General features: G+C 40.9%; 1 protein-coding gene across 3 annotated transcripts in view; it reads right to left on the reverse strand.

The window, feature by feature from the left end:
- Positions 1 to 701: 701 nt before the first annotated feature.
- The window catches only part of znf536 (zinc finger protein 536), a 206,071-nt gene continuing 184,272 nt past the window's right edge, over positions 702 to 22,500 (reverse strand). For 2 of the 3 annotated variants that reach the window (XM_034117217.1, XM_034117216.1), the window contains one exon: positions 3,018 to 3,245. In XM_034117217.1, coding sequence (XP_033973108.1) covers positions 3,091 to 3,245 — 155 coding nt within the window. In that variant the 3' untranslated portion in view covers positions 3,018 to 3,090. Of the gene's footprint in view, positions 3,246 to 22,500 lie in introns of all 3 variants that reach the window. The other variant, XM_034117218.1, reaches the window with a different exon arrangement.

Here is a 22,500-nt window from a genome sequence, read left to right on the forward strand (position 1 = left end):
ATACTTTATATATTTCTAACTGGCCTTTGGCCTCTTTTCATTTTGTAATAGGTTCAAGGTTCTTTCTTTTGTCATACGAACTACTTACAGTGTAGTTATGCCGATGAAATTCTTAGGTCACAGGCTAGTGTTCCCCGGGCAAAATAAGGGACCCCAACCTTGCTATATGTGCAACAGCATACTGTAGATCTGCTATTGACTGCTGGATAAGCATTGGATCATATATCTGATTTCCTATGTGTTGATACAGCTGTTTCTAGTAGAAAGAATAATAGAGTCTTTTATTCAAACAATATATTTAAAAAGAAAGGGGGGTTGGTAGTCTGTAAGTGGGATGGTCCAAAGGGAAACATTGGGATGGGGACGGAGATGATGCTAGGTGAATAATACGCACTGCACGTCTCTGATCTGAAAGCATTTACTGCATTCTAATTCCTTTAAAACTCTCCCTATTTGCATGGGATGCCTTAATAAGCACGATCATATGTTTCTCATCAGAGAAAAAAGCGTGCCGACAGTCATTGAGTTGTGTGTATTCGGCGTCATGATCACAGTCCGTGAAGATTCGCCCTCAAATTGACTGAGAGATAATAACGTGAGAGTGACGGACTACTCTCCAAAAACCCACTTCTGATCACACAAAGAAGAAATGAAAAACATGAAACAGGCCGTCGGTCTGTGAGAATCCATTGTTTGTTTTTTTAGTTTGAATACATTTTATTTTTACTATAAGTACAGTTCAGTAGTTACAAAACAAAGCATCTGCCATGAGGGTACAGTGAAACATAAAGAGTGTTCAGCTCACAAGACAGGTTTTGTACATAATATGTGGAGTGGAATGCTCATTATAGCTGGTTCAGAGAAGGAGAGAGCCCACGTGAGACCCCCGCCATTAATCTCTCATCTTTACACCCCCGGAAAACAGAGATAGGGGTCAGAGGTCAAAGCCGCTGGTCGGTGCTTCCAGCAGGACTCGTCTGATTGGTTCACTCAGACCCCACTTCCTGAATTCCTCCCTTCTAACACCCTGTAATATTTCCCATTACTTCTCGTATGTCTCACTCATATTATTTTAGTTTTTAAATCCCCTCTTCTCCTGGCATATTGGAATTGAAAGAATGGTTAATTGTAGTCTACATAAATCAAATTCAAATGAAAAAAACAACAAAAACAGGCTGTACTGCAGCAACATGTCCTCAGAGTTGGAATAGGAGCCCTGGAAAACACGCAGGGTTAAAGCAGTAAACGCTGCAGGGGAAAAGGGAATTTGCATACAAAAGAAATGGGGGTAACAATTTGTCAAAGCCACATACAGTATAGAGGTTGCTCAAACTAAAATCATAAAGTATTATATTTGGACTGTACATACCGCATTAGAATTTTTCTCTGGGTTCACAAAAAATGACGTAGAAACATTTCACAATGCCAAGGGACACACAAACACACACCTTCAGTTTAGTTAGTTAGCTAGTTTTGTACTGTATAGGTTGGATTTATAATACTATCACAGTGCAACATACTTCTGAGAACCGAAACAAATGAAAGAAAAAGAAAGGATTAAGTCCCTCTATGCATATTATGATTCTGTATATATGGGGTTGGGGGGGGGAGGGCAAATATGTTTTGCAGCACAGGAGACGATTGTCATCTTTTTTTTCTTCTTTTGATCAGTAAATGGAGAAGGCATTAATGTACAGTACATATAAAAAAAAATGAAAATGAAATCAACCCTACGTCCTACGGTCTAGCACAGCTACATAGCTTTGTAGAAGCAATAACAGATGACTTGTATCTAAGGCTATACACAATATGTCTTTTTTTCCAGTTTTTTTTTTGTTCTTTTTTGTAGTCTCATCTTAAAGTAAATACATCAAACCATTTTCAGTAGTCAGTAACACTGTGCAACAATGATCGGTGGCAGTATTTTAGAAACATCTGCAACACTAGAGTCCTTGAGGTTGACATGAGAGATGAAGAGAAGGGGCCGGAGGGCGATAAAGAAAGTGTTCCCCCTTTTTTTTTTTCATAAGATCTATTTTTTTTTAATTTCTTCTCAGTCAAACTCTAGAAGAACGCCTACCTTTTTCAGGACGTGGCTGCGTAAACTACTGTTTTTGCTTTATCCATGTCACAAATGCTTTAAAACCTTTGTTTTTTTTTAACTACTGTATATCTCTCTATGTACATTAAGCGTCTACGGGCGCTGTGATACAGAAAAAAGACAAAAAAGGGAGGCATATAGCAGAGAGAAGGCCTGTACTGGCCTGGGTATGGAGGTGTGTGTGGGGGAGGGGGGGGAGGGGGGGTATAGTATCATAAGTACATTTAGGGCAGTTTCATATTCTGTCTCCTTCACAATCATCATTAGCACCACCATCATCAAGAGTCAACTTCTTGCATCGTAGATTGTCATATGGTGCCCTGTCCGTCGATGACCATAATCAATGATGGTCATTGGACGTTAATGGTCACTCAATGCCAGCTGATAGGAGAGCAAGAAGGGGGCTGGTCTGACAGGAAGTGTGCTCAGTCTCCGTCAGCAGCCCGGTAAAGTTTCTATTTTACAGTAGAATACATTCCAGGTATAATACAACGGTGGTCCGTGGACTCGTGAAATCTTCTTCATTCGACAGGAGTCTTTGAAAGCATTTGATCAAGCACTACACTTTAGTCATAATTTGGAGGAAAGAAAACGTCTCTAGCTCAAGGAATGTATAAGAGATTGCGGTGCCAGTTACAGGAAGTGCTAATCAGACAGGTAGTTTCATCAAAAGAAAGAAAAACAAACATTGTATAAGAGAGAAAGACAACAAAGACAAGGGGGCATTCAGACCACAGGAGACACAACAGGGAATGTGCCGTCACTTGGTTTAGTGTCCGAGCGTCTCAATAATCCGTCCCCAAAGGAAAACTGTTCCTTCATATAGTTCTCGCCTTCTCTTGACTCTGACGGTAGTATGTGGTTTTTTTTTTCATCTTAAATAAAGTCTTTGTTATAGTGTACTCCTTAATTTATCCTTCATTCTCCTCACCACCATCGCCTTCATCATCATCCTCCTCATCATCCTGCCTTGCTCCGGTGTGGGGCCGTTAGTCTTTGTTTACAGCGTGGGCGTCCAGCCCCTCGGGGTCGCCTAGGTTATGGTTGTTAGGGCGGTTAAGGTCGTTGTTAAGATGGTTGGGGTCGTGGGTCAGCGCGGGGTCGTGGGTCATTAGCTGGTCCTCCTCTCCTACCCAGAGATGCACTACAGCCAATGAGAGAACAAGAGGGAGATTAGCACCACGGACCCAACACACCGACCCCCCCAAAACACACACACACACACCTTCAGCAATGCATCATATGGTCAGTAGGGCCAATGGATGGGTATGATTAAGATTTGCACCATGGGTAATTGCTAATTTTGTCAAAATGTATTACATTTTAAAGACTTTAAAGGGTCGTTTCGACAAAATTACAAAGAAATAAAAAGTATTACATGCATATCTAGTCATAACAACCGGTTTAGTCAAATTTGTCCAGGTTCTTAGTCCATACACAAATACAATGGAGGTGAATAAATGCTGGATAATCCATTGACTGACTGCACTGCACAAGTAACATGTAACACTGGCAACAGTTGGGACAGTTTTTTTGTTAAGTAGTATTCCCAGTTAAAACTAGTCCATGGATTAACCCTAATTACACAGGGAGAGAAAAAAACGTAAATGTAAATAGAGTTTTTAATATAATAGAAATTCACCTCCATTGTATTGGCATATTGACTTTCAACACAGTCTCAAGGCATTTCGTGTTATAGTCACGAAATTAATCTATTGAGTCGTGTTCACCAACACGATTTTCGCATTTTTTTCGTGTCACACAGAACGATTTTAAAAGCAATGTAAATAATAACAAATTTGAAGAGATTAAAAAAAATACAGATTTAAGTATTCTGACACAGAAAGATTTTAGAAGCAATGTATTTATATTGGTAGTATGTTTCGTGCCTGCACCAAATAATAACAAATTAGAAGGAAAAAAAGATGACATAAAATACAGATTTCAGTATTCTGAGGCTCTGAGCCATTTCTTTTCCTCACTGACGGCAAAAAAACTCAGACATTATACAATTTAAAATAAAAGGGATAGGGTTAGGCTTAGGGTAAGGTATTGAGTAAGAACATGTTTTTATGAACCACACAGCTTCTGGTCTTCCAAGACCCGACCGGACAAAAAGACGTGGTGCAGGCACGAAACATACTACCAATAGAAATACATTGCTTTTAAAATCATTCTGTGTGACACGAAAAAAATGCAAGAATTGTGTTGGTGAACACGAATCAATAGATTCAATTAATTTTCATGACTATAACACGAAATGCCGTGAGACTGGGTTGTGACTTTAGTTACCAAAAAAGGGTATCTCCAATCCTGGACAAATGAAACCAAAAGTATCAGCATGGCTAGATATAAGCCAAACATTGTTAATTTTTGAGTGAACCGACCCTTTAAAATCAAATTCAGATTATGCATTATATTAGTTGTGATTAACAATGTAAAACACCAGGACCAGCAACAGAAAAACCTCCCGCTCACAGTGCCACGTTTAAATCATTGGATCCGTTATGCCGTAAATGCGTATACTGATGATACTGTTTCTATTTTAACAATAAAACAGGAACACTTCAAAATGAAATACATTCAGGTACAACAACTACACGGATTACATCTATATCCAGTTTAATTCACATCTCTGAGACAATCAGTATTACCATCTTAATGCAGATCTATTGAACTGGATCGCATTGTAGGGTGCTCCTGTTATTATCTTACCTACGAAACTATTAGAAAGGTACAAGGCTGCTCCTTCAAAAAGCAAGCTCAGCAGATCTTCTACTGCAGAAATCTACCATCAGTTCTTTCTAATTGTATTTCTGCATCTTCTGTACACAGCAGCGTACATTGATATTGTGATGGTGTGCTCAGTGAAATAATCATTTCTAAAATGATACGAGACACTAACACATTACGGTTACGACAACTGGAGTACTTTCCTACTTGTTACAATCAAGTTGCTTGGCTCAATAAGTGTGACAGGAAGTGTGACAGTGGGTGAGAACGAAGTGAGTAAATCTAATAAAAAAAGTTTTTAAGACTCGGTGAGACAGTAAGAAATGCATAACTGTAATTAGGTCCCACCGCAGCGGCCACTAAATAATACAGCTTGCCCCCACCCCCCATGTCTTTTTCTACACTTTCATTCCCTCAGCAACTTCTTTCGAAAATTATTTTGCAATAAAACACCAGCGAACACATTTGCATGTCATGTTCTTTTAAAGTGGCGTTATGAATCTGACAAAACCAAATTAAAACACAGGTTTATTTGAGCTGTGCTTGCGCGAGGACGGAAATGGATATGAAAATGAAAGGAAGTGGCGCCGTAACAGAGGGAAAATAAAGAGCTATAACATGATAAAACATCTCTTAGATTCAGCGCCGGGTAATAACTCTCGGGCTGTCGGTGCGTGGAGGGAACAACCGCAACATCGCTGCAACCAACATTTACTCTGTTTGTCTCATATGGTTTCTGCTTTTAATGCTCCGCTTCAGATACTTCCAATTACACTTAAGGATAATTACAAATGGCTGTATTTATTGAAATGTTATTGGTAGAGATTTTGATTAAACTTAAGTTCAAGTCGTATTCCTAATGCACGTGTATAGTAACCTAGATCATACCAAGCACCATTAACATGACTAGCTGTGAGAGTACAGTATGTACATGGAGGTTTGTTTCTTTTATATCCAAGTAGCACACATTAGAATTCCTAAGGATATGTTTTCATGACCAACTTTCACCACAAGATGGCAAGCTAAGGCAGTAAATAAGACGTCGATGCCACAGCTAAGCATACCTCTACATATACTCAGACATGTATTTCTCTATTGAGGGAGATGCACTTTTAAAATGTCTGTATTAGAAGTCATAATTAAAATAAAATATAGGCCTGAACTCTCTAACTGTAAAACTTGAGAGCAGCAAGCCACTATTAAACCTCATTTATTTATTCTTGTCCCTAACATCTAATAGGACATTTTCTTTGTGTGTATAAAAGCCACAATACCAAATTAACCCAAAATAAAGTTTTCTTGTTTTGAAGCTTCAAAAGTATCTCTCTCTCCCCAAGGGCACTTCCTGCCTTTGACTTCCCTGTAAAGAAACTTCCCGTAACGAGCTCCAGATTAGGCCCCATATTTGATTTTCACTGTTCATTAACTAAGCCACCTGGAATGTTATTATTTAAGCACGGTGCTCCTTCTCCCCAAACAACTGCCACTGCGAAGGGGGAGAGATTTCCTGGCCAACTTTATAGATTTAGCATAACTTCCCCTCACAGTTTTTAATTTCCCATTCGGGCAGGCGGCAGATGCACCTCGCAGACACAGGAAACCTGCCTGGCATTCATTTATCACATGAATGCGAGTCTTATCTATGTGTTTACTTCAAATATGCTAAGCGTGCTACATGCGCGTACGAAATGGCAGTTTGATATTGACAAAAATATACCTCAATTTGAATGATCTAACTATGATTTTCTCCTATTAAAGCCAACATTACATCTAAAGTGCATGCCCATATGTGACAGAGTAAGTTTGCCCTCTTGTGGTTGGTTGCGATATAGCAGTTTGAGACGGGTGCTTATTGGAGGGGATAGGACCTGGGAACATATGGTGTGAGGACGCACAGCTCCAGGATCCATCCACTGTTAATACATGTGTCATGCTTAACAGAATGGATAAATGGGTAGGAGGATGGAACAATGGCATACCACTGCACTCTGAGCATGTGTTTGGACCGCCTTGGGATACTGGGTGTGTGTGTGAGTAAGTGTAAGTGTGTGTGTGTGTGTGTGTGTGTGTGTGTGTGTGTGTGTGTGTGTGTGTGTGTGTGTGTGTGTGTGTGTGTGTGTGTGTGTGTGTGTGTGTGAGAGTAAGTGTGTGTTCTCGTAGGCATCACCTGACATTAAAAGCAGTCTGTGAAAGCATCAGACAACAAACGCAGATGAAGTAAAGCTGGTATTCTGCAGTGAAATACTCTATGATTCATGAGACTAGTATGGTGTTGTAAGGCATTTTTGGGATATTATAGCAAATGCAATTTTTAGCTAACCCTAACCCCTAACTTGTGCTTCTGTCTATGTATAATCTAAGCCAATAAGATTATGTTTTAAGTTTGTCTGTTATCATGATGACACAAAAGTTACTGGCCTGATTTATTCATGGTCCAAGAAGCACCCGTATCATTTTTGGAGCAGATCCGAATCACGGTGCCCATACGCACTTTATTTTTCACTTATGGAGACGGCCTTGATCGCACTCCGAGTGCCCTTTCTAGTTATTTCAATTTTTGATGAGCATGAGGGTTTAGCTAATATAGATTTTTGAAGGTCGATAGGTATTTTAAAGTGGCGCAACCCTGAGCTGACATTTTGGGATCAACTTCAGTTCACGCTGTTGAAATGGCATTATAGGGTGTTGGAAATGGTCAGTTCACACATATAACCTGTTCTTATTTCTCCAGTTTAAAAGAAGAAAGAATCTGAGATTTCTCGCCCTAGTTGCAAGCAAGTACGGACTGTGGACTGGTACTTCAGAAAGGTACCAGTTTTCCCCTTAGGCACTGTCAAAGTATCCTTAAGCAGGACACAGACCCCCCACTGGTGCTGTATAATAACCCATGCTCCTAATACTAGAATCACGATTAAAGAGGATTTCACTGGAATCCTCCAATTCCGTTGTCAGATATCTATCAAATGTCACTTGATACCGCACTGTATTTCGCTCTAATGTAAAAAGACAAGAGCCCCCAGGCATCACAGGCCGCCTGGTAGCCGTGCATCGTGTCATCCTCTCTACATATGGACTTCAGCAGTGAGTGTGCAGATCTGTGTGAACCCTGAGTGAGCCGCTGAAGGTGGCTGGGGTTCCTTTGTTCCCTCTCCCAGGCATCCGGGCCCTCCACTAGCAGAAAGTGTTGTTCTTGGCACAGCCCCGTCTCATTGTACAGCCCAGTATTTATAAATATGTAAATATGAGCGGCACCAGGCATAACACGGCCCGCTTGTATACACCGAGGAGGAGCGGCGAAGAAGGAAGTGAGCACCACCACCCTCCCTCCCTTCCCCCCTTCTCCAAATTTTTTATTTTTAGATGGTTTTAATGAATACAGGATGTTTATAGTTACCATTCCCTGTGATTCGCACAAAAGACTAGAAAAATCCACATCCACCCCTCCCCTGCACCCAATCTCTCAAAGCACTACTAAAGAAGAAGAAGGGGTGAGAGTTAAAAAAAAAAAAAAAGCAAATTTGTGATGGAACGCAGCAGGATTGTTGTGCTCTCTGTCTGCTTTCCGCTCAGATCCCTATTAGACAAACATAGTGTGGTGTTAAGGTGCAACAAAGAGTGACAAAGAACTGCAGGTGGAGAGTGAGCGGGAGAAGAGACGAGACGTGGCAAGGTTCCTCGCGAAGCAACTTCAAGGCAGCGCGCAACTTCTGTGTTATTTCTGTTTTTTAAAGTCGCGAAAATAATACAAAAGCCGAATCAATATGTGCGAAGAGGTGGGTAAAGAAGGTTACCTGTTTTCTGTTGTCTGTGATAATGTGTTTTTTTTTCTCGCGTCTGTCTTTTTATAAACTCGCTTTTTGTTTTCCTGCAAACTCTCGGGGTCGAGAACGAGGTGATGCGTATGACAGGATGGAAGGATTCAGAGGAAATGTAAAAGAGAATGATTGCAGTCGGGGGGGAACACAATGAAGTGAATGTTAGTGGCCTCTTTTCTATCTTTCGCTCTCTGTCTCCAAAACTATTTCTGAGGCTAAAAGATTGCCGGCTTGATAATACCTCCGCTGAGCAATTTAAGCCCAAACACTCTGATGCTACAATCTGTCTTCTCTGCCTGATAGCGCTTTTCTCCCCTCTCCTCTCCAAATTACTTTCTTTCATATCTAATTATATTTGCTAATGATCTTATAAGAGAATAATGGAATGTGCTTGATCTATTACCTTTTTTTTCAATACATAAATACAATGCGGGGGGAAATGACTATTGGAGACAGGAGGAAATGTTTTTTTTTAATGTTTTTGATGAGAGGGAAAATGAAGCTGGGAGCTGCAGGGTCATTAATGGGCGATGAACACAGAGGTCATCTCTCACATTCTCTTTGACATTTCTCTCATCTGACGTGCTGAAACAATCACAACCTCATCCGCACGCTTCCATCTGCCCCTTCGCTTCGCTGTTCCCCCGCTAATCTTCCAGATATCCACCTCCAGTCTCTTTGATCTTTTAATGGAAACATCGAACTTTGTTAGCTGCCAGATACAGCCTCGCCTGTTTATGTTCTGCCTTTTTTGCATTTGGCTCTAAAATTCTAAGTTGAATCCTAACAGGGGGATACGATCAAGGAAGTATCACAGGATGTTGATTTAGGAGATATACCATCAAAAAGACTGAAAATATATTAGATCACATTCATGTTTTAGTGGCCTCGGTTTAAAAGGGCACCTCTTTTATTTGATGAATTCTAGAACCTGTTGTAGACTGTCTTCTTGGGGCGCTTCATTTATATTAGAAAAAAACAACCCCGATTATGACATGAGAGAAAGCATGAGAGTACAAACTGGATGAGGCATCTTACTTTATTAGCTGTCTGGGAATAAACATCCAGCGCTACTTGCTGACTCTCGATATTCCTGAAAAAACTTCTGAACTAACCGTCGTCGGTTTCTAAAATGAAGACAGACACAGCGATTGCATGGCTTAATTCTACCCCAAAATGGGTTGAACTATTTTAGGAATATAACAAAAAAACGTTCCAAATGAGTTGCCATGTTGGTTTAGTTTGAGGGTTAGGGTTAGGTTTAGGGTTCGAGTTAGGATTAGGGTTAGCCCAAGGGTAAAATTGTTTGACCAATCCAGGGCCTAGCACCGTCAGGCTAATCTTTCTAATCGAGTTACCCTCCACAATGTTTGATTCTTGGTCTTTGTGATCTTGATCGCTGTATCTTGTCCATTAGCGTGTTAGCTTGAATGCTAGCATCTGAAAGTTGTGTCTAGGGTTTTGAGAAGGGACCAAGCTTCTGCTTTAGCGCTTAAACTGCCACGCTGCCAATATCTGCCAGTGTCCCTCCATGACTTTCTCTGTTTCAGCACAGATTTCCACACAAGAAAAATAGTACTTCTAATTATCATCCCCCTTTTCAAATGATGGCCTTACGCTCACAAAACCCATTGGCCTTTTAACTGAATAACTCTTCTGCCTCTCTGTTGCCAAACCCCTGTCCCATCCTGTCCCTCCCTCACTCCCTTCCTCTTAAGCCTCTTCTCCATCATCCATTCTTCCCTTCTTTCTCTTCTCCCCTGTTATATTTTTTTCCCTCCACAGGCCGTAGGACAAGCCAAGCCATGACAGGCACTCTAAACCCCCTGCATTAATGGAAGGAAATGGCATTCGATCCCTGTTTGATCTCCTAATCATTTCTGCTGAAATGATAATTAGTGCCCTTCCAATCCTCCCACTGAGGAGGAGAAAGGCTTGGGTTGAGGGGGGGGTGGGGGGAGGTGGATAAATACATAAATAGAAAAAAAATCCTCTTGCTTTTTAGACCCCGAATGACATCTTTGTCACCAAGCCGGGCATGTTCATAACCAACAAGTGCTTTCCTTTCCATGCACATTTCCCATCCGTTTCCACACAGAGAAGGGGATACACACACACACACACACACACACACACACACACACACACACACACACACACACACACACACACACACACACACACACACACACACCACACACACACACACACACACACACACACACACACACACACACACACACACACACACACACACACACACACACACACACACACCACACACACACACACACACACACACAGAGAGAGAGACACAGTGCCTGGCGACGGCTGTCTGTGATTCTTTTCAGCTGACATAATCCTGATTGATTCGTTCAGCAGATAAAAACTGGGTCCACTTCTGCCCTTTTACTGGGGGGGCTGGAACATAATACAGCCTTTTATTCGGCAACAATGTAACATAATGGCGTTGGAATGTGCAGGGGGAAAAAGGCCACGTCTTAAATGCTTGTGACACACTGTGCTTTGAAAAAGGCTGTAGTCTAATGTAAAAGAGAGAAAGAGGGAAAGAAATCATTAAAGTGCCAGATTACCCATGTGCCCCGGTTCTATCACAGTCAAATGAAGGCTGGTATTTTGGAGAACTTTTTCTTCATCTTTCCTTATTTGTTGTCTCTTTATAACTCAGTGTTGTCTTCATGTTCTCACAGGGAAATCAAGGATTTAAGCTCTAGAGTTCCAATGTTGTTCGTACTTTTCTGAAAAATATGCTTTTGTTCAGGGAATAGTTGAGGTCATCTCATCCACACAAAAATATGCTTTGTTAACATGAACTATAACATCCCCCTTATTCACTGAGATATGGACGAAAGCTAACCCAGGACACTGGATGTTTGTATTGGTGCCCTCAGCTGTAATGTGTGTGTGAATGTCCTAAAATCTGCCTTAACAGCAAAGATAGCTCCAGCTTTCTTTCAAATCTCACTTTACAGACTGTCTTTATGGGATTCAATTCAATTCAATTCAATATACAGTACAGGACCTCTTTGTGTGTTTGCTGCGATTCGTATTTCAAATTTGAAGTCTCTGTGGTGTATACTAACTGAACAGCTGTGTTTGAAGAAATACCAACAATTATCTTCTATTGTTACTATTATAACTATAAGAACAGCAGGGTTATACATTGGGTAGTAAATAAATATGTAGTATAGAAGTCCTCGCACATTTCTTGTCGATTTTGAAGTAAAAACCATGAAATGTCTAGTATTTAATCCAACAATAAACCTTTTTCTTCTAAGTTTTGGACACCTTTTACATCGTTTTAACCTGCATTTAAATATGTAAAACAGTAGGATTATACATTGGGTACTAAATCACTATGTGGTAGCAATGTCTAGACCTTCTTGTCCTAACACAAACACACACTCTTGAAGTATTTCCATTATCTGCCTTTGTGAACTTCTCGACTGATAGGGTTAGGGTTTGGTTTTGACGTTAAAACCCTAAATGATTATGATTTAATCGAACAATAAGGCTTTTTTCTAAGTTATTGACAAGTTTAAGAAAGTTTTTACCCAAATATGATTTTGTGAAGCATCAGGATTAAACATTGGGCAGCAAACCAATATGATGTACTAATATCAGGACCTTCTTCTCTTAACATAAACACACACTTATGAAGTCTTTCCTTTCCCGGCTCTTGCAAACTTCTCGTTGGTAGTGCATCACCAGTAAACTACAAAACACAAGAGAGAAGACGGCCTTCCTGCGAGTCAATTGTATTCATTTTAGGCGCTAATCTGCGAGCCACGGCCCTCCCAGAAGCGTGTGGTGTTATCCGCACCAGCACCGTGCTGGTGACATATCTGGTTACTAATTCAGTGTGGCATGAAGCCAGATGGGACATGGGAAGGAAGAAGGAGCCTGTTAATAGGCCATTGAAATGTATCCCCAAACCCGTTCATTTTACTGGGACAGAAGAAGAAGAGGAAGAAGAAGAGGAAAGACAAAAGGAGTGTGATGACACAGTATGGAGGATGTATAGTACGGCAGAGACAGGAGGACGAGACGGAAGCAAATAGGGCGATATTATATAGGGCAATGTGCATATATAGGGCAGCGGTAAGTGTGTTGCCCTCCTAAAGTGTATAGCCACTCATAAAGGCAGACAGTGATCATAAATCCCAACCTGAAATAATGAAGCCAAAATATTAGGCCTTTCATTAAATGGGGATACTGGTGAGTCTCACCAGTCAGTGGCTTCAGTGGAAGGTCAACTTTTTAACTGTAGCATTAGTGAAACGTCCAACAAGTTAGGAAACAATACAGAGATGAAAATAAACCAAGTCTTTATAGAGGGGCGTTATGAAGATAGACAGGAGTAGCCTCAGCTATCATCATTTTCCTTTATAATAACAGAGAACCTGTTGTTTCCCAGCATTCTCGTGGTGAATAATTCATATATAATAATATATTAAAACTAATTTTCTAAACAAGTCACTGAGTGTTCTTATTCTAGTTCAGTGTGGTCCCTAAATTCCCAGGTTAACTGTCGATCAAATGTTTGTACTTAATTACATTTACTGTACATTTGTATAAATGGCTTTGCACCCCAAACGTGTCAAAATCTAGTTCAGGGATTTTATTCTACTTTATTTCATGATCGCACTGGGCTTATTTTGTAAATACGGTGTAGTTTAATTGCATTGCCTCAGATGAAGTGTTACTTGGGGACAGGTGATTTCTAGCAGAGGGAAACCGGTTGGTGTTTAAGTCACTTTGAGGACTTTAATTCAACATTACGGGGAACTGAATACAGTTTTGGGAAAATGTTGACCCCTTCGTAGTCCAAAATCACTTAATTCTTCAAACCTAACCAAATTAATTTGAAAATAAATAAATAATAGTCAGTGCTCCTAAAACTACAGAAATAGTCAATCCCACAACATTTTTTGTGTAGAATGGCTTTGCCTCGCAGATAACCGAATAAGTACATCTTGCAATATTATATCATTCAAATATTTGTTAATTTGGGATGATTGGAATACATTCAAAATAAATAAATGGGTAGTTATAGAGATTCCACAGTTTGATGACGTCGAGCTGTCCTTCTCTTCTCCAATGCTGACCCATATATTTGTTTCTCATTTCTTTTAGTTTTTCCCTCCTCATGCACATCTCCACTTCAGTGTTTCCATGATTTAAAGAGCGAGAAAAGAGGCAGAGGCAGTGAGAAATGAAAAAAAGTAGAGCACCTGGCTTCTTTTTAACGTGGTTTCACAGGCTCTCAGCGGTCTCTGATGATTCAACAGTTGCCGCTACAAACATCTGCTGCGTGCTCTTAGCAGATCTCAATTAAGACTCACACAGCCGGGCACGCCATCCCTTATTTATGCTTTTTTTTCCTTCTTCTTCTTCTTCTTCTTCTCTTGAATCTTTTCTTTTCTCCCCCAACATGGCAAACGAGGGAAAGAGGCCAAAAGGTTTGCTTAAAGAGAACATTACGAGGTGGAAGGAGAGATGTTGAGAGGAGGTTGGAGGTGCTGGCAAGAGATTTTAAAAAACTTGGCAATCTCTCCAACGCTGGCAGCACTTTGAAGGAAATAAAACAACAAACGTCGACAAGCAGCAGCCTTAAGCCCTCCCTCGTTTGTCTCATTCCCCTGTTTTTTTTTAAAAGGCCCCCAAAAGAAAGAGATGAGGAAGAAGAAGAAGGAGTGAGTGTTGATATGATTATGTAAATGTAAACAGGATTTCCTGCCGACTGGAAGCCCTTTTTTTCTCTGACCCGTTCTCCTTGCAAATCTTCCATTTAAGACGAATTCCCCCGGGGAGGCCGCTCCGCCGTTACTTAACGGGATAATTATGATATACTAAACCTTTCCAAGATCAGCCCCCCCCCCCCCACACCCCTCCACTTCCTCCTCGTCTTCGCCTTCTCCCCAATCCCTCGCTCTTTCTCCATTTCTCCTCTGAGTGTCTCACTCTGTCCTTTCCTGATGTCTGTCCTTCTCAGTAAAGCTGATGTGTCTCTGAGCTGTCCGAATAAAAAATAACGCTTACTTTGTACGGGTTTATTGAGGCTATATTACTGTATATTGTTATTTTTATATTAAGTCCACTTTTCTGGGGTTTTAAGGCGTCAACATTGAACAGCTACTGCAGTCGTATCGGGGGACATTTGATCAATAGATCAAAGTGATTTCATTCCAAAATGTCCCAAATTGTGGGAAATCTAAAGCAGGGTTAAATCAACTGTGAGTCATTCAAATGTATCAAAAATGCAATATATCTAAGCTTTCAAAGTGGTTTCTTATGCTATTATTACAATGACACGAACATTTGTGATTGTTTTACCTCAGAATTAGAAAAATGTATTACAAAAAAGAAAGAAAGGAACAAATACAATTCATTGTAAAGATCACTCTTTCTGGATCCCTTTTCCTGTAGCTATGGTACATATTTAATTTTCTAAAATGTCAGTTTAACTTTGTATTAATAGGCAACAATCTTTCTCTGTTTAAAGTTCCTTTCAAGTGCGTATTGACTGTGCTTTCCTAATAATTTCATATTACCAGAAACAATGCAAAATACGCAATACACAAATTCACAATAGTGCATTCCTAATTAAACCTAACTTTATTTAACCACAAAAGGCCTCTGTGAGATTACAATCTCTTTTATGGGACTCATTTTGAAAACGTTCCACTGGAAACAAAGTGGATCTTTCTCCTTGTTATTAGTAGATTGTTATGTTTTATGTATTCTAATAGTCATACAGTCATTGCTAACTTATGTAAGGCAGCCAAATGTTCCAAATGTCTCACAGAGAAGATCAAAAAGTGTCCAAACATGTCACAAATGTCAAATAAGGGAGTAAATATCAAACTAATGCTACTATGGTACTACAGGTAAATGAAAAAGGGATGTTTTACGGCTGTATATATTTTAATTGTAATACTGTAAGCCTGTTTCCATTCAGCTGTGAAAGTGTGTTAATCCTCTCACTGTGACCTAACACCATGACCTCACGATGGAAGAATTGAGCACTTTCACATTATATTCCACGTTCCCCTGTCCCACAGTGTGTGTGTAGCCGAGTGCTATCCATAATGCTCCGTGCTTACCCTTTGATCCCTCTCTGGAACAAAGGAACACACACTTTTGATACCAAGACCTGGGGAAATGTGAGCAGAAATCATGCTGTTCCAAACATTTCATAATGCAGACGTAGGACTTAATTGCAACGCAGCGCGGTTGTTTGGTTCCTTATTTACTCCTGCAACTTTGTTACGGAGCCACACGTCAAACTATTTACGCGCTGGTGTAAGCACTTACGGCTACGATTCTTTTCGCTTGACAACGGCCGTAAACAGACGAGCTGGAGATCAAAACTGTTCATCAGAGAGCGTGACAGATGACAGATATGGCAAAAAGATTTTCCATGATCTTCTGCACACATGGAGAAGGGGGGGGGCGAAAAAGAAAGAAAAGGAACAAAAAGGGGGGATGAATATGAAAAAAAAGGAAATGAAAGAAAGGTTTCTTTACTTGCACAGCGCAAGAAATGGCAAAGACAGAAACTTCCCACTTTGGGTAATGTGTCCGATCAATAATTTACCTCCACACAGAGCGCGTGGTGGGGCGATGCCGCCTGTAAAAGGTGAAGGCGGAGCGTTATTTCTAAAATGAAAGGACCAGGCGTCTGTCACAATCATTAGTTTGTTTGCTCTGTTAATTGGGAGCTCATAAATGACTCAGATGTGAACAAAGATCTCCGCTTTGACCTTGGGCGGTGCAGACATGACAGATGATGTTAAAACATTGTGAACATGTAGTAAAGGAAGGTGTTTGGCACTGCAACCACTTGCCAAAATGTTCCCACAGATTTTGTAAGTGTACAGGAAATACTCAGCTTTTCCACAAAACCATTGGGTGATCCATAATTATATTCTTTTTTTTTTAATGCTCCATTTTTATTTTATATGTCAATACTTAAAAAAAAAAGAGTTTTACACATTGCTCCTCCATTGAAAGAATTTAAGGGGAAAGAAAGTATTTTTATTTTAAATTAACGGAAAATAACATTTTCTGTAAATGTTAAATTTGGTAGAGACTAACATTCCCAAAAATGCTGTGGTCAGTAAAAAAAAGAATATAATTTTTGCACAGAAATATGCAAAAAAGAGAAAAATAATCAAACTTTTCTTCAATAGTTTTATGTTTTACAAAATTGGATACAAAAGAACGATTTTACAAAGATAAATGCAACTTCTAATTTTGATGCATAGAGAGCGAATAATAGCCGTCTTCCGTCTCTGAACCTCTCTGCCTCCCCCCTCCCTGCCTGAACCATTGTTTTGCTGCTGAAATCCATAACATTTCTTTTGTTCCCCGACTTTCTGTAAGCCTGCTCTCTTATTTTCCCAAGGCCGAGAAACTTCAGACATGAGAACCCCTGATATAAAACCAGGGAAATTTACCTGGGATTAGCAGCCATTGACAAATAACCTTGGTGATAGATGCACAGTAGATTTGGTTCAAAGCTCTCCCGGCAGCCTCAAAAGAGATTAGTTCACTTCTTATCAGGTCAGCCGCGTCGCCTGGGAATTGTGTTTAAAGTCACATTGATTTATTGAAAGATTCCCCAATAAGAAGATATCTCTCGACTTAAGGAGTGTGTGTGTTCCTGCGTGTGTTCCTGTGTGTGTCGTGTGAACGCAAATAAATTACACTGCCTGTTCGAGCTGTTAGAAAAAAAGAAAAAAGAAAAGTCTGCATAAAAGATATTTGCTACAAATGCGCTTCAAACTAAAAAAGCACTTCTGGATAACTAGTGTTGAATACTGCCACTGGAGATAGACGATCCCATTCTCTGTCTACCTGTCTCGCCCGCTCTCTCACCCTCTCTCTCCATTTACCCCATGCTGATAGTGCTGCTGAAAACAGTGATTGTACAGTGGTGAGACACAGAGCGACGCTGACAGCGAGGTATAATAAGGCCTCTTTGTTCCCCAGAGAGAGAGAGGTAGAGAGACATGCAGAAAAAGGGGGGTGGGGGGGGGGGCAGCTTTCATTTACACCATTACCTTCTTAAGCGTCATTATCGGGCCAAGGAGAAGACGACTGTGGGAAAGCGGGTGGGGCAGCCAATGAGGGGAAATGACAGATCTGACATGTCGCTCACCAGGGCCATCTAAGGGATGACGTTCTCAACTCTTACACACACACACACACACACACACACACACACACACACACACACACACACACACACACACACACACACACACACACACACACACACACACACACACACACACACACACACACACACACACACACACACACACACACACACACACTGACTTTTCAGTTTGTCTTGTAAACCTCTCATTCATTCATTCTCTCCATGGGTAAGCCCTATGGACCATATACAACAAGTGGACTTGGTCATTGAGACGACATCAATTGAATTCTAGAGATTGGGATTATGGCAGACGCCATCTTGGCTGTTTGAAAAGAAAAGTGACACTAGAAGTTCGAGCTATGGCTCAACATGAGGTGTTTACGAGAATTGGAGGTTGTGATTGTGATGTCACCCATTGAAGCCTCGAGTCTGGGGTTTTGGCGATGCCCATCTTGGGTTTTTTGGAACTAGAAGTGAAACGAAAGGTTGGAGCAATCGCTGGACAAGACATTCTTAGGCAAACGGAATGTTACTATTAAGTAAAGTTACCATAATACTTCAACAGGAATGGTCCAACAGACACCCCATTCCATATATGCCTTATCGATGTCTGAAGAAAAAGTCTAGTATGTGTAGAAGTGAAAGTGTTTAGACTCATCTCTCAAGTGTTCTTTTTTATTCGTTACACAAATACCTCTAAAACTTTTTAGATGTGCAACATGAATGTCTTCCAGGAAGTCGTCATGCCAATATTTAAAGAATTACTGCCATTAATAGATGGGAAGCCTTTTGCCTATATTGTAAATATTATGAACACTCTTTCCCACAATGTCAGACATGTAAATATAGCATACACTGCTAGTTCATTCCCAAATGTGTTGGATTGGCCCTTAGTTTAGGGTTTGCTCAAGTTCTTGGAATACCATTTATTTACTGATCTCACTTTGTGCATGTGGGCGTTACGATGTTGAAACAGGAAAAGGACAAACACAAACTCTTGCGACAGAATTCGCACCAAAATATCATTGTATGCTTTATGAATGAATGGTCATGAGCCACAACACATACTGTCCTGTCGTACCTTACTCCAGTTTCTCTATCTTTCTCAAAAACCTCCCACCCCCCATCTCTCTCCCATCTCCTTCCCCCCTGTCTGGCTTCCTCCGCATACCTCCAACCCTCCTTTCTCTGTCTCTCTGTCAGTTTCCATGCTTCCTCCATGCCTTCGTCTATCTCTCCCGCTGTTTGCTTTTAACTCTTGAGGTCATCCGGGACCCCTGGGCAGCTATCCCAGAATGCTGAGCCGGCTAACGTCCTGCGGAGTTGCCTTCTGGACAGAGCGGACAACCGAGCCAGGACTCGATCGGCGCTCGTACCCAACCATGTATTCAGCCACTGCTCCACCCAGAAAAGAGAGGGATCTTCAAAATGTTCCTTGGTTAGGACGGTGGTTCTATATCGAATTGCAATAACTACAGCAAACCTGTGATTGGTAAATGTACAAGGTGTAGCATTGTAACATCAATACATCATTATCACCTTCATTTGTAGACATTAGTGTAATTACCACAAACAAACAGCCGACCACCAAGACTGGCAGCTACTACTGGCATCTATAACGTGTTTTACATTGTGTGCCAGACTGATTTATGGCACAAAAAGAGATTTATATGTGAAAAAAGTAAATAAGAGAAAAGAGGGATGAGAAGAAGTGTCCTCATTGTGTCAGGGGGCAAAAGGGTGTAGGGGTATACAAATCTTTGGAACTTTATTTGACTTTTTATATGTGTTTTCCCATTTGCTGTAACAATGTGAGTTTCCCTGCAGTGGGACGGATACAGGATTTCTTATTCTGATCAAATAAGTATAAAGAAGCAGGAAAAGGAAATGACAAAATTGCCTTTGGACTTCAATAACTACTTTATTATCAGCTTTCATCTTTCATTTTACCACTCTATTGAAATATTCTATAATATTTAAATTGGAATGTATAAAATACCCAGCGCCAACAACAATAACAATGATTTAAAAGTACATTTCCTTCAGGATTTTTTTTTCAAATGAGGGAATCAGTTTTGTTGTGCATGAATAGAATAACAAAAAAGCAACTTAACCAGAAGTGATATGTTTTTCACATTATCTGTACAACTGCGAATGTGAAAAATCACATTTTTACCAGTGTACTACGGCAGGTAGAACACATAAAGTCCAGATCTAGGCTACACAGTAAATGCATGTATTTGAAAACCACAACACCAGAGAAGTTAACACAAGAGCCCGTGTCTCTGTGTCGCCGCTCAAGTGGAAAGCTATAATTAGCGATGGAGTCATTGCTTGAGTAGTTTAACTATGCACAAAAACATGCAACAACAACACGGTGCCCCCATGCAGAGTGGAGGGGTAATAATAAGATGACAAGGAATCAGTCGTCAGACATCAATGTTCCAATGCCCCCCCCCCCCCCTCCACACACACACACACACTCACACACACACACACACACACACACACACACACACACACACACACCACACACACACACACACACACACACACACACACACACACACACACACACACACACACACACACACACCTTTCCTCCTCTGCAGCAACAATGCTCTCTTGTCCAAATGAAAGGCCTGTATGTTCACGTGTGTGCATGTATTCATCTATAAGTGTCCACCCTGTGCAGATAAACAGGCGAGCCGGTGATCAATACATAACAGAGGGAGTAAAAAACAATATCTCAGCATCAGGGCCAGTGTCTATAAAATGCCTGTGTTTATTCGATAGGAAAGGGGGAGGGAAGCTGAGAGAGAGGGGTGAGAGTGAGAGGCCGGGTCTGCTGGACTAAAGATGGATGAAGAAATCAATCTGTACGTCTCTGCATTCAAACAGATGAGACATGTATTGAGACTGATCTTTCTAAACACACGGACATGGAGACTTGTATATTTACATGAACAGACAAAGACAGCGTGTCATGCTTTGGAGGTTCAAGCCAACGGACAGGAAAGAAGTTGTTTGATAGATCAGGCCGAAACAAACAGCCAGTTTAAGTTCATCACAGATATACTTAGGAAAAGAGTATGTTATATTGCCAAGTACTGACAGAGATATCAAATAGAACAATACAAATATTTAAGAGATACTTTAACAAATAAATACAATATAAGTGTACTATGTTCAATAAAGCTGTGATGATAAGTCAACTAATCAGTGGTTGATTGATGGAAAAATAATCGCCCGGGTTTTGGATACATTGTCATTGAAGAAATTATTTGTGCAAAAGTGTCAGAAAATGCTTTTGTAATTTAGCCTCTCAAATATGGAGATGTCTTGCTTTTCTCTGTTTTAGAGCATATTAATATGTGGTCTAATAGCGAATATGTTTTGGAGAAATGTATTCTGTGTTACCCATAACCCAATCCTAACCCTAACCCTAGCCCTCCATTTGTTCGATTCAGTAGAGAGTACGTCACAAATGAGTAAAACACAATAGCGTTTCATCAAAAACCAACGCACGAGTTTTCAAAATGTACAAATATTCATGGGTGATTTTAGTATAATTATAAAGTGTTGTGTAATAAGTGAATCTTACATGACTACGCCTTCACTTTTGTATACTAACATCAACATGTCTGCATTTGAGACTGAGCGGACCTTGTTGCCTCTCTGAAACCTGCCGGTTATCGCAGAGGGACAGCAAAGAAGTCTGAAAGCGGCCGATGAGAAACACAGCGAGGAGAGATGTGTGCAGGGTCTGAGAACAAAGTGTCTGTGTGCCTCAAAGAGCGCCGGCCAGTCAAGAGCCGCATCAAACACACTGAGATGTTGGACACAATGATATCGACAGAATGTCAAGAACAACAGCGACTGACAGGGAGTGTCTGTGGGTGTGTGGGCGTGTGTGTGTGTGGTGTGTGGGTGTGTGTGTGTGTGTGTGTGTGTGTGTGTGTGTGTGTGTGTGTGTGTGTGTTAGTGTGTGTGTTAGTGTGTGTGTGCACAGCTGGGTATGTGTGCAGCATGATTACACCGGTGCATCTCGGTGTGCTTATGCTTGCGTGTGTGTGTGCCTCGTGAAAAACAAAGGAATCCAAATACACACTCGCGCATAAGCATAAATATCACTGGCTGTCAGTCAACTTCAAACAATGCAGCTGTAATCTGTGATAACATAAATACAAGCAGCTGCGGGAAGCCTGAGAAAAAAAAGTGGCAGCAGGAAAAGAGTGAACCTGGACTTGTTCTGACCATTAAAGGCAACTTCACCACGAAAAAGTTGACGGTTCAATTCCCAGCTCGGTAAATGCGTCTCGTTGGCCTGCCGGACATGTAAACTCCAAATCCCAGAGGGCCGTGTTCTGCCTCTCATCAATAATCCTACTTGTCATACCATCCTGTCGACGAGGAGCAGATCTACATGTTACCCCCCCCGTCCTTCCTCTCCCGCACACACTCGCTCTTTGATCTCTCCCCAGTGGATATATTCTATTTTCTATTTCCGTCATCACCTGGTTCTGATTTAGAGGTCAGGAGAGGGAGTGCTGGATGCAGCCGGGCTAAAGAGCTGTCACTCACACACTCAGCGGACTCTCTGCCTGTCTGCTGCTGAAGTTAGCTTCAAACTGCCACGTTTTCATCGTTCACCCCATGTT

This window comes from Trematomus bernacchii, unplaced genomic scaffold, assembly GCF_902827165.1.
Source record: "Trematomus bernacchii unplaced genomic scaffold, fTreBer1.1, whole genome shotgun sequence".
NCBI lineage: Eukaryota > Metazoa > Chordata > Actinopteri > Perciformes > Nototheniidae > Trematomus > Trematomus bernacchii.